At 54.1% G+C, this 12,209-nt stretch overlaps 2 protein-coding genes across 2 annotated transcripts; both read right to left on the bottom strand.

Moving 5' to 3' along the window:
* Positions 1 to 5,655: 5,655 nt before the first annotated feature.
* BDZ83DRAFT_575341 (cyclin domain-containing protein) lies at positions 5,656 to 6,798 on the bottom strand (the record flags this gene model as incomplete). Its single annotated transcript, XM_060504802.1, has 1 exon — positions 5,656 to 6,798. One exon carries the CDS (start codon positions 6,796 to 6,798, stop codon positions 5,656 to 5,658), a length of 1,143 nt encoding a protein of 380 aa, XP_060366012.1.
* Positions 6,799 to 9,611: 2,813 nt separating this feature from the next.
* BDZ83DRAFT_650781 (uncharacterized protein) lies at positions 9,612 to 10,758 on the bottom strand (the record flags this gene model as incomplete). Its single annotated transcript, XM_060510400.1, has 3 exons — positions 9,612 to 9,901; positions 10,180 to 10,353; positions 10,554 to 10,758. 3 exons carry the CDS (start codon positions 10,756 to 10,758, stop codon positions 9,612 to 9,614), a joined length of 669 nt encoding a protein of 222 aa, XP_060366011.1.
* Between the last annotated feature and the right edge of the window lie 1,451 nt (positions 10,759 to 12,209).

The raw sequence follows: 12,209 nt of genomic DNA, 5'->3' as shown, positions 1-12,209 counted from the left end.
CTAGCCGCAGCAAGATCCACGTGGACCCCGATTTCTAAGCGCAGCTGCAGTTGCTATTGCTCACTCATCCTCGCCATGACACCTCGGCGGATCGCCATGTGTGTTCCTGTCGATCTGTCAGGCTGCACCTCAAGACAAGCCATTCTCAGATACTACAGTAACCTCCGCCAGCTTACTCACTCGCGTGCTTGGGTGGAACAAACAATCCAAGGGGCGTCACCATAAACCTCTGACAGAACGATGCGTGGGTAGTACAGCTTGCGGCTGACACGTTGGTGGAGGCACAACACTGTTGCTGTAAGTTATTTTCATGACACAAACAAGAGCAACTTCTACCAACCGATACTTCGACTTCATTCAATTCAGACCCGTCAGGAGACTTGGGTGCCTCTATTCTTGCTCGCTGAGTATACCGCAGAAGAATTCCAACGGTCGTGCCAAAATCGGCCTCTCGGTTCCTCCAATCATCAGGACCGCTGCGCCCCCATGCGGCCGAAGCTTCGCCTTCGAAAACTGTCCAGCTAGCCATCGCCAACCGTCCAAGCAGACTGCAACGTGCTCCAACGAAGAATTCTGGAACAATTTCCAAGGCCGTGCAAGATCATTCGGCAAAAGTCGAGACAGGAAAACTTCGGATAGCATGCTGTTGTACCCATTTCCGAGGTCGGCGAACGGACGCGGGATGAGCCTCAAGGCTATGTCGACATCGGACCAACCGCTTAGACTGTGTCAGAGGCTTCCAGTTCGAGAGCACCGACCAACACTGCGTCTACCCCCTTTGACGCGCACTATGCGACAAGTAATCTCAAGCATATCCATTTCTCTCAGAGCTAATTCCTCTGCTGGCTTATGGAGGGGCTTGGAGCGTCATCGCGTCGATTGCAAGCGCACACAACTCAGCTGAATCCCATGTCAGCGCACCTCTGCGACAGTGGGGCAGTGCGAGCTTGTTACGCTGATAAGCCTATGACCATCTCAAAGATCAAACGTCTAAATTCCTCGTCTTGGCATTGCGGCCCTGCCATTGGCAATAATGCGGCGATCGACATACCTAATATTGAACTTCAAAGTCACGATGCGAGTGGGGCTGGGCTCGATACAGATACTGGGTGCTGAAGGTATTCCTTGGCATCGCCGTGTCAGCCGCGAGCTCCGCTATGGGCGTCATCAAACAACTACAGACACTTCAAACGCTACTCAGCCAAGGCCTGGCATGTCCAAAGGGACAATAGGATTGGCATGATTTTCCTCCTCTCGCCATTTGCCTTTTTGCCGAGACTTTCACCGGCAACTACAAAGCTCGCGAGTATCTTGGCGAATAGCGCATGCTTCTGATTGAGAGCTTGGGGCTGAGGACACGGCGCAGCAGCTCCTCAACGGCCGTTAGGTTTGCCAATGCCTCCAGAGTCAACAATGTGGACCAACTATTAAAAATTAAAAAATTAAAACACCTAATCACTGAGAAACCTACACAGCTAAGTATACCGGCAAGGTTGGAAACGAGGAAGAAGCGAACGTTTGGCCCAAGCCACATTGAAACAACCTTGGTATCCGTATAGATAGCCGTCCGGACAAGTGCAGGCACAGTGGATGGCGGCAGGCTGACTTACTTCCCCGTGACTTCGCGGTTCGCCCAGCCGGAGCCCTCGGTCTCGCGACGCGGCCGTGGTTCTGCAGTACGCCAGTGGGATCGCGCGGGGCATGGCCCACGGGAGAGCAGACGACCAGGGTGGCAGGGATGCAAGTCATTTGACCTTGGCGTGAGGCGACCCTTTGCCACGGCCCGTATCCACGAATCCGGGGGCGGGTTCTTGCGCACCCAGGCCAGGCGTACGCAGTACTTTACCATATGTGACAGGCTCACGGCACGCACGCCGCACACCGGCGTTGGGCAAAAGCTGACCGGCGCACTGGACTCGCTTTTGGTGAATACCTTACAGACCAAACCTCAAGGAGACAGCTGACAGGGAGTCGATTGGGCGGGCAGAGGGCGTTGCAGTGGGAAGCGTCGACTGGGTCCGTCAGACTGAGCCAATAGTGCCAGTCATCCGACCGCAAAACTTGGCCCGCCGCCCCTCGACCTCGTGACTCATCTAGTGTCGATTGTTCAACACTCCTCCAGCCCCTCCGAGCCGGCCTCGACTCTCGAGAGACCCACCCCGACCCCGACCGCCGGCCAGCGGCCAGGCATGGGATGAAGCTCCGGTCCTCCCAAGTTTACTGGAGCCCAACACTGAACACGAAGCGGAGCACACCCTGCAACTGTCATCCACGTATCCGCATCTTGACCAGGCATGCCTAGGTAGCCCAGGCCAGGGGCAAGGAAGGCCTGGGCCGCCCAAGTCCCTTCTCACGATCACGATCACGACCTCTAGCAAACAAACCTCATCCACTCATACGATCAAGGAGCAGGAATGAATACCTGCATCGTACTCTGTACGAGGAGGGGAACACCTTCGCGGGGTTGGAGCCTAAGAATCCTGCCTCCTGGCATGCATTCTTCGCTGCCTTTTCACTCCACCCCAGCCACACATGCACATCCTAAAGTACGGCGGAAATCTGAACGGCGCACGATCATCGCTCGCGCACACACCCCTCCCCCTCCTCTCCCAATCCCAGATTCCGATCATTGACCGACATTTTTCCCCAACTTCGATTGCAGCCTGAATCCCCCATCATCCACCAGGATGCGCATTCTGCAACGACCTGGACCTTGTTTTCTTTTTCTCACTTTCTCTCCAAGCTTGTGATAATGAAGCCTAGAGGCGCAGACGAAGAGTACCTGGACGAAGGACGAGGATCTCACCGCATACTAGGGCAAACATACGTGTCTAAAAAATGGGGTTGGTTGAGCAAGCAAGACCCCTCCATCCCACGCCAACCCAACCAACCCAAGGCAAACCAACAGCCAACTTTGAAGAGTGTTGAAACTCTCTTCTCTTCGCCGTCGCCCAACCAAATGTCCAAGATGGCACCTTTTACAGACGTCACCATTTTCTTGGGCCCCTAAGAATCGAGAAAAAAACCTTGTCGGCGAATTTTGGGTAGATACTACGTACTCATCCGCCTCATTTTGGCCATTCCGCCGTTTGATCGCAGATTTCATTAACGGACATGTTACCCGTGTAACCACATTGTGCGACACGACACCTCCATGTGCATCGCTCCAGACACAACGATCATGCAGGGTACCTATTCTCAAACCCGTTGGATACACAGGTAAGGTAAGCAGGATGGGTGCGAAAAGGAAGATGACCAAAATACGACGAAACAAGGAAGGCCGGTGGGCTGGGTATTCACCGGGGGTTATGTCAAAACATCATGAGCCGCATTACGATCAAATTCGTCAACCCTGACATACACTCCCTCGTGCTTTTCGGATTCTGGACTTTCCTCTCTGGAGCCGGAAACAAGCGGACACGCAATCATCTCTTTGGTCTCCTCCCCAGCGAGACACCTTTCTCGGGATCCTCCGTGAAGGGTTCAAGAGTACCTACCTACCCTCAACTGACCCAAAGGCCCGGGACGATGCCCGACGCTTATTTCGCGGCAGCACCGTAGTACCGTAGTACTGCGTAGCGGTAGCGTCAAATCTAAAGGGGGCGGAGAGATGGGAGGGGGGGAGAGGGAAGGGAAAGGAAAAGGCTAGATCTAGAGTGTTGGTGGGTTTGTTGGATTTTTGGAAATCTGTCATGGCCTGGGCTGTCAGTGTCAGTGTTCATGTCAAATACGGTACGCTATCATCAAGCGGATTCCAAGGCTAATCGACCATTCCCCGCGATATCCAAGGCCTGGACCCCTCCCCCCCCTCCTCCGATCCCACCGCCGGCACCGGCATCGTCGACCGCTATTCTCCGATAAGGTACCTTGTGTAGGTAAAGGAGGATGGGAGGAGGTGGAGGAGGGGGAAAGGGGAGTGAATCAAACCACAGGCCCGTAGTCAACCCGATCCAAACGAACTTCCAAATCTGTCTTTGGTTTTCTCTCTCATCCCCTTTTCCCTCCTTGAATCGGTGAAGAACGAGATCTAGAGGCTTGCGGGCTTGCGGTACACATCTCCTTCCGAAGCCACTACCGCACGTAAACGTCCACCTTCCAGTCCGTCTCCGTCCGTTCGCTAAGGGCATCACCCCGTAAAACCCCGTACCCGGTCTCCCAACACCCGCATTCATCGTCGGGAAATCCCATGGGTCTCACTTATTCCCTTCCCCGGTTCCTTCAATCCTCCCCCAGAATCCCCAATACGGATACTCGGTACCCTTGGATGCCGAAATCGTCTACCCAAGAGTCGGGGTGTGACGAAAAAGACCGTTACGATTGCAACTCTTCGATCCCTACGCTCTACAAGGTTTTTTCTTTTATCCGATTCCTGACCGCATCATTTGGCGCAGACAGGACACACACACACCGATACAAGGTTGCAGCATTAGAAAAACTCTCTCGTCCGATTCATGCCCCCGTACTGCGCACACTGATTCTGCCCTGCCTGTCCTGCGTACTGACGTCGCTTGGTGCACGTTCATGACTAGAGTGACCTGTCGACCTGCAAACCTATTGGTATTGACAGTCCAGGAGTAAAACATGAGCTTCTACAATAAGTCATGGCACGTCATGTAATCAGTGCAAATCAAGAATTTTGCTCTTTCAGAAATGACCCGTCATCGTAGAGGGTGTATTAAAATAAAAATAAAAAAAACAAGAGATGCTCTGCATCATCGAACGGCAGGTTCACTACATCGCCGACAGGGGGAAAAAAAAAAGTATCGTAACAATCCAAACTGCATGCGATCTCGTGAGGGATGCCGCAGACAGACATGAGAACACGGTGAAATGACCGGCAGCGTAGCATCGCCTCGTTTACGGGAGGTCAAAATGTCTCGCATTGTCCGCTGAATGCGAAATCCTTCAGTGTGTCCCTCTGCTCACGGTTCACTACCACCACCACCACCCCCACACCGCCGGTTTGGCTGGCTGCATTCACCCGTCACGAGGGGGACCTCACCAAGACATATACAAGAATAAATTTTTCCGTCACCTTAGCGCCAACCGATCTAGGTAGACCATGAACCCGGACTCACTCAAAGTCTGGTCCCAAGCTGCAAGCAGGAATCGACTTCACTTTTCACCGTTCACGATACCCAATAAGTCGGAAAACTTGGGAATGATTGTTTGGAAGCAGGCCAAGGCCCGTTGCTTTCATTTGTAGGGGTATCAGGTGTCGCCATTGCGATTTTGATGTGTCCCGCGTACTGCTGCTAGGCTAAAGTATGTGTGCCAGACTGTCTAAGTCGTGGCTTGCCAGTTTCCCCAATCCTAATCCCACACGACGACGACCCTCTACCATGCGAGGACGTCAAATGACCCAAAGAAGAAGAGAAAAATCATGTTCATGAATGTCCGCCCAACACCGTTCCATATATGCAAATGCCGAGGATGCTCTATCCTCGATTCGTCGTCCATGTACCACCAGTCCATTACCAACGCCTTCGGACAAAAAAGAAAAAAGGAAAAGAATGGTGAAATCAAGTCTGTTCCCCCGGATGTCTCTATAGCACAATCCAACACCATGCTTTTTTGGGGGGTGGCTCAAAACGCAAGAAAACTTGTAAAAAATGGAGGCTGTGACAAAGGTGAAAATTGTGTTGCGCAGCGGATTTACCGCACAGTCACAGCGCCGCCGAAGACGCGGCCCCACATCCCGCGGCCCATGCGGGCTCGCTTGGCCTTTGTGCCATCCTGCATGTCGCGGAGCTCCTCGGTGCTGATTTCGTAGGGCAAAAGAGGCTTGCGCTTCGGAAGCGTTGATGCAGGCTGTTCAATGTGTACCTCCACTGGCGACTCGTACAAGCTACCGTTGGGAACGTACATGTACGGCTCGTCGGCGGGGTTGTCGAGAGGCGTGGTGGCACGCGATTGAGACCGGCTCGATGCCACTGAAGGAGCGTAGGAGCTGACGGAGCTGCCATAGCTGCTGCTGTAGCACAAACCGGGAGGGGTGATGGAAGATCCGCTGTAGGTGCGGGCGTGGTCGGGTGATTCCAGGCGGGAGCGGGAGCTCGCACGCGATGATGGGGGGCTGGGGTAGGTGTTGTACATCATCTCCTCGTGTCTGCGGCGCATCTCCTCCTCTTGCTTGCGGCGGCGGGCAATGCGGCGAGCGTGCTTGGCCTCAATCTCGGCGCGGATGGGAGCCAGGAAGGGGTCAAGCTCGCGGTAGAGGTCCTCCTCGGAGATCCTGAGCTCCCAGTCGAGGAGGAAGAGAAGCTGCTTCTCCATCAGGTTGACTTCCGTTCTGCTGAAGCCAAAGTTGGAGAAGTCATTGTTGACGTGGCTGTAGGTGGCCCAGTGCTTGTTCTTGGGTGAGCTGTCGTTGAGGTACTTGGCGGTAAGGATGAGGGCGGCAAGGAAGATGCGGTGTGTTGTGCATCGCAGACCGCGGGCCATGGGCTGAAGGCGGGACTTGAGCCTGGTAAGGTAGACCAGGGTAGACATCAGAGTAGGGACCTGGACGTTGGAGGAAACAACGAGTTGTGTGATGAAGGCCTCGAGGGTAGGCAAGTCGGCGTCTTCGGTGCGAACGGCGCGGGGCTCGGGTGTCCTGGGTGGCGTCGGGGGAAGCTGCTGTTGACGTTGGGCTTCTGCGGAAGCGGGAGGCATCAGAGCACTGTCGCATGAGATGACATTGTAGGCGGCACCGGCCAAGTACGAGATCATGGACTTGCTGACGGGTTGGTAGACGAAGTGGTCGAGGGCGGCGGCGTTGAGCTCGGCCAAGCTGAGATGTGACCGTGACTCCATTGTGTGTATGTGGAATGTGGTTGAGGGTGAGGTGGTTGGTGATGGGTGATGGATATGGAGGTGGAGGTGATGATTCCAAGTGGAGTCGTAGTACAGTCAAGGGCTCCTTGATGTAGAAGGAGTGTTCCTTTTGTTGTTGGTTGGTGAGGTTCGGTGAAGAGTGACGAAGTAAGAAGAGAGTGAAGAGGGCAGGCTGGGCTGATATATTCAGACGAAAAGGAGGGTACGAGCGTGGTGTGCGGCGAAGTTCATGTGTCTCGTCGCAATTGCTGGGGCCAGCCTCTGGGGATGAGCCTGGTAGAGAGGGATGCGGAACAGCCAGTCGTCAGTGGGTGACGTGCGGTCCACGAGGCTGAGTGGGCAGGTTGTCAGGGGGTCGCTAGTCAAGTGCTAGCGTAGTAGGGGGTTAGTTTTTTAGGGGAGTCTCAGCAAGACGCCGACGGAAGTGCCTGCTGGGGGGGCTTGGATGCTTGGGGTGGGCTGGAATGCTGTAGATCCCAGGGGTGCAGGGGTGTGAAGGCGTACAGGGGGGAGGGGCGTGCTTGGGTACGGGTGGCAGGGGGTGGTTAGGGAGGCGTGGGCGATGCTCCGAATGGAAAAGAGGTGTGTCGATAGACCACCAGCAGAACTGAACAAGAGAGTTGTCCAAAAGAAGCGAGGTCGCAGGGGGGGTAAGCGGACTAGCCGGCAGGGGTCTGGATCTCTAGACTCTCGCGGGTTGCAGACTCGGTGCGAGCGGCTGCAAGTCGGTGGGTTTGCTTTTCTTGCTGCTGTATTTAACCTTCAAATCAGAGATGGGACTGTGGCGCTACCCTCTTGGAGAGTGAGTTCACGTATGGACGCTTCTGGTCCGAGTCTGCCCAAACGAAAGAGTGTAGTATTGTTGCTTGCGAGGTTCTCGCAAGTGGCCTTGGCGGTGCAAAGATGCTGCGGTCGATGGGACACGGGAACAAGTAGATCTCTTCGGTATCAACGGAGAGATCAGTATAGTTGCGGTGTCGTCGGTATTGTTGCAATGATTGTGAATGTGCTGGTATAGCGGAATAGAAAATGATTTCGGCGATGTCGGCGAGTATCCGGCAGGTGGCGATTTGTGAATGTAGTAGAATGGTAGACGCCAACGACGTCGGCAAAGAAGGACGAAAGGGCACTGGTCAAGTGGATTTCCTGGATGCTGGAAACAGAGAAGTTGGAGTATGGCGGCTAATGACTTTTGCGATTGTTCAAGGCGACGACAATGGCAGTGAACAGACCAAAACCCAAACTTCTGGAAAATGCCCGGTGGCCTATGACGAATGGAGGAATAGGACAACTTTTCAAGGTTCTGCAAACGGACGCTGAGAGCCGAGTCAAGTTTGCCAAGCGCTTGGAAGAGTTGCGGGTGAGGAGGTGACGGCGTCAAGTAAATCGACCCGGGGGCGAGTCAGGGATTATTGCGGCCTGTGGTTTTTTGGGTTTGGGTTTAGGGGAAAGGGTCAAGACGGCGATGTGATTTCCTCGTCTCGTCGTGAAATGAGCTTGATGCGTTGAGCACTGTCTAGGACAGATTGAGCCAACGGTCGGCGATTTGAGTTGGATCGGATTGATTAAGCAAGTGACGATTGACGGTTGGGTCGTGCGTCGTGAGTCCAAGGCTACTCGGCAGCGAGCGGGATGAGAGAGTGAGATGGAGTATCCGTGAGGTATCGGTATTAGTTTGCTCTACCTGAAGGTGGTAGAAGCGGCAGGGCGGCGATGATCCGTTTGAGGATCGGAATGATTGGCAACGACGAGGGCGGTCGAATCCAGAGCTTCCGAGCCAGCGGACGGTGTAAGACGAATGTCGATTGTTGATTAATTGTTCTCGGGGCCGCGGGGCGGTTGCGATGCAGTCGGGTGTGCAGCAGAGCAGAGAGCTGGTCAGCAGCGACTGTGTGCTTTGTTCGGCCGGGATCCGAAGTCCGAAAACGTGAGAGCGGCGGTCGAAGACGGGAAAATGATTGACACTCCTTTCAACTCGGAGCGAGAGGCCAGACTCGAAGGTTTGTCCGGCGCAAAGTGTCGCTGACAGATGAATTAAGTCGATATTGCCGTTACAGGGCAACAAGGTACCGACGTCAAGGTGTTTAGGAATCGGGATGGTCCTAGAAATGGAGCCTCTCGATGCAACAAGCAATGTGTCCAAAGAACTGTTCTACTGGACCAGAGTGCTGGGAAAATGGAAATGACGACAGGGCCAGTTGTCAAGCAGTGTCTCCTAACGTATAACGTATCCCGTAGAGAAGGTTCGGTAACGTCCAAGGTTGGCCACAACGTGAACCGTGTGTAAGGTCAAAGTTGTATGGTGAGCGAGGCTTTGGCAATGCACTTTTCCGAAGTTGAATCCGCTTTCCACTTCTCAGGGCGATGCGGTGGAGAGTATGGGGTACGTGGGCCGACGGGTCGAAATTGCGCGGAGAAGGAGGTAGCGGGTACTTGATGCCGTCCTCAAAGTTCTCGACCGTGCAAAGTGTCGGGAGAGTGTCCGGTGACAGTTGGGTGCGAGGCGGTGCAGGATGTCTTTCTGCGAATGGAAAGCCGCAAGCAGGGGACGTCCAAGTCGGGCAGTTGGGGTCGACTGGATTGGGTGGATGAGATTGATTCAGAAGCACACACGCTATGATGCAGTATGCAGCAGGTTGCTTGTCCCAGGGTTCGAGGCTTTCGGGCAGAATCGAAGGCGGAATTGAACACGAGGAGTAAAGTGTCGATGGTGGAGAGAGTGTGAGTAAATGATTGCTTGATGGCTGGTGGTTGGATTGATGGCTAAAAGAATGCAGGCTGGTGTCTGCCTTTTAATTCAGACTCGTGTGGGCGAAATAGTTGACGGCGACCACGACGACGACGACAGGGACGGGACGGGAAGTGACGATCCAAGCAAGATTCAATAGATCCAATAAGGAGTATCGGTTCCAGTTCCAGTTCCAAATCTCGTGATGATGGAGACGGCGGATGGCGGACGTGACCCAAGGGATCAAAATTGGTATCCTCTGGAGGAAAGCCTTGGCAGGTCGGCAGACGGAAAGGCGCTGGCGGCGATGTGATGGGATGAGAGCGGGCGGGCAGGAAGCAACGCTTGCTTGGTCTGTGTGTGTATTCCGTAGTGGTGCACAATTGGAAGGCGCTACTGGCAACTGTGGGGCGACAGAACCACTGGAATGGGAAAGTCGTTGGAGGGGCTCAGGGGGGAAGGAGCGATGAGCAACTTGGGGATGTACCTCTCGGAGACGCGATGACCAGCAACGGAGGGGTTCGATATTTGAGAGTAAACAAGAAATCCGAGGAAAGTAAACAAAACGGTAAATAATAAACCTGGCAACTAGAGGAAAAAACAAGTATTGAAGAGATCCGATTCGTATTAACCAGGCCGGCTGTTGATGAAGATGAAATCGGGGGAAAGAGACGCGTTCTGCGTTGGTAGGTCGGTAGCTTCCGGGGTACCTCCGAGTCGGTGCTGTCTCTGCTCCGTCTCCCTGCTTTCGCTGGTTGATGGATGGTGGTGAAGGCCGGCGGTGGTGCTATTGGATGCGGAGAGGGCTAATGACAAACTGTCGTATTCAATACAACAGCCCTCGAATGCCGGTGATGATGCAAGTTGATTTGGAAATAAAGAAAAGGAGAATCACGTCCGAGCAGATCAAGACTCAAGATTCAAGACTCAAGAGGGAGGGGGACACAGGGATGAAATATAGTGCTGCTAGAGGCGCTGAGATGAGGGATGAGATCGATATATTTACTTTTGCAAGCGAAAAAATCCAAGACCCAAAAGTAAGATTGAGACCAGTCATCAAGACCATGACCAAGACCACGGCCCAAATCAGAGTACGAAGTACACGCGCAACGCTGGGCCGGGTTACGGACGGGAGCACGATGCAGGATTGGATCGGCCGGTTCTTGACGGCGGCGACGAACAAGAACGACAACAACCGAGCCGTGAACCATTGTGTAATAGGTCGACCTTCATTTGGGAGTGTCTTACGAAGCCCGTTGACTGGCCAGTACAGCTCGGTTCAAAACTTCAAGGCCCCTCCCACCTCCCACCCCAGTGCCGCTGCACACCAGAAGCGATCCCATTTCAGCCAGTGATTGTAGAAACACCAAGACACGATCCCACAAGCAAGGGCCCATGTCTCCCAAAACAAGAAGCAGCAGTTTTTCTTGTCCACCCAGAGCCCCAGACGAGAGACTGCAGCAAAACATGCGCACGTACGAGAGTGAGCGGCGACTCGCCAGTAAGATTACTTGGAGGAAGGCACTCCGTAGGTACGGATGAATAGAATAGGTACCTTGGTGCTTGCCTATTCCTGTTCACTTGAGAGGTACGCTCCCAAGTACCTTACCTCGTTATCGAGGAAAGTGCACCTCGTAAGGTACCTACGTGGGAGACGGGAAGAAGCAAAGGGAGGCACAGAGGCAGACCCACCCCCAGCCATTCGCTGCTTCTCCATCTGTCAGTCAAGTGAGCTGGCGCCTGCACCTCACGCATGTTGAACATCCCCATTGGCTGCCACGAGGCGAAAGGAGCAAGTACGATACGGATACGTATCCGCACCTTCATCTGGAGACTGGAGTCGCCCTCCCTTGCCTCTCGCCTCTTGTTGCAGCCCTTGCCTGACACTGATGGTGGGAGCCAGAAATGAAATGTGACTGGATCAAATGAACGAATCCTCAGCCGCCAGCTCACCACCAAAAAAGAATCAACTACGAATACGCATACGGAGTAGTGGCATACTACCTTGCAGCAAAGCACAGCAGAACAGACTGAGGCACGCGAGCCAAGGTACTTCCAACGCACGTCAGCTTGCTTTCCGTTGTTACTAACAAGGACTGCTGCAGCTGAGTTTACGCATACTGTCAAATACCTAGGTACACCAAAAGACCTGGATATGACACGACAGATGCGCGCGGTTCATTGGTGGCCGCGTCCCACCTCGAGTACGCAGATGAAACAAGCGATGGGCAGCTTTCTGCGGTCCTCTCTACCAATCGATTCACGAACATGGCCAAGAAACGAGGCCCTCCGGAGAACTCGACCTCGCTTCCGTCTGGACAACTGACGACCCTTCAACTCGTCCAGCTCGAACTACTGGGCGTCTATCTGTAATCTCCGCTATTCTTTATTTTCGGCCCCCTCTCTGAAACAGCGTATCGACGGGCCTTGCCTCGCCTTTCCTGAACAAGACATGATATCGACCACGTCTATCAAGTGTTAGTGTGCCGCGCCGCGCACCTCCCGACCGATGAGAACCGGCCCGCGTCGTGACCGATCTTTCTTGACCTGGCGCCGATTCGCCGCCGCCGCCCTGCTTCTCGCCCTCTGTTTAGAACTTTAGGCTCGGAGACAAGTTTACTCCACGCCTCCGTGACTCATCTCGCGTCCCCTACCGCTCTGC

This window comes from Colletotrichum acutatum, assembly GCF_030867785.1.
Source record: "Colletotrichum acutatum strain CBS 112980 chromosome Unknown BDZ83scaffold_36, whole genome shotgun sequence".
Taxonomy (NCBI): Eukaryota; Fungi; Ascomycota; class Sordariomycetes; order Glomerellales; family Glomerellaceae; genus Colletotrichum; species Colletotrichum acutatum.
This window is presented reverse-complemented; position numbering and strand designations above follow the sequence as displayed.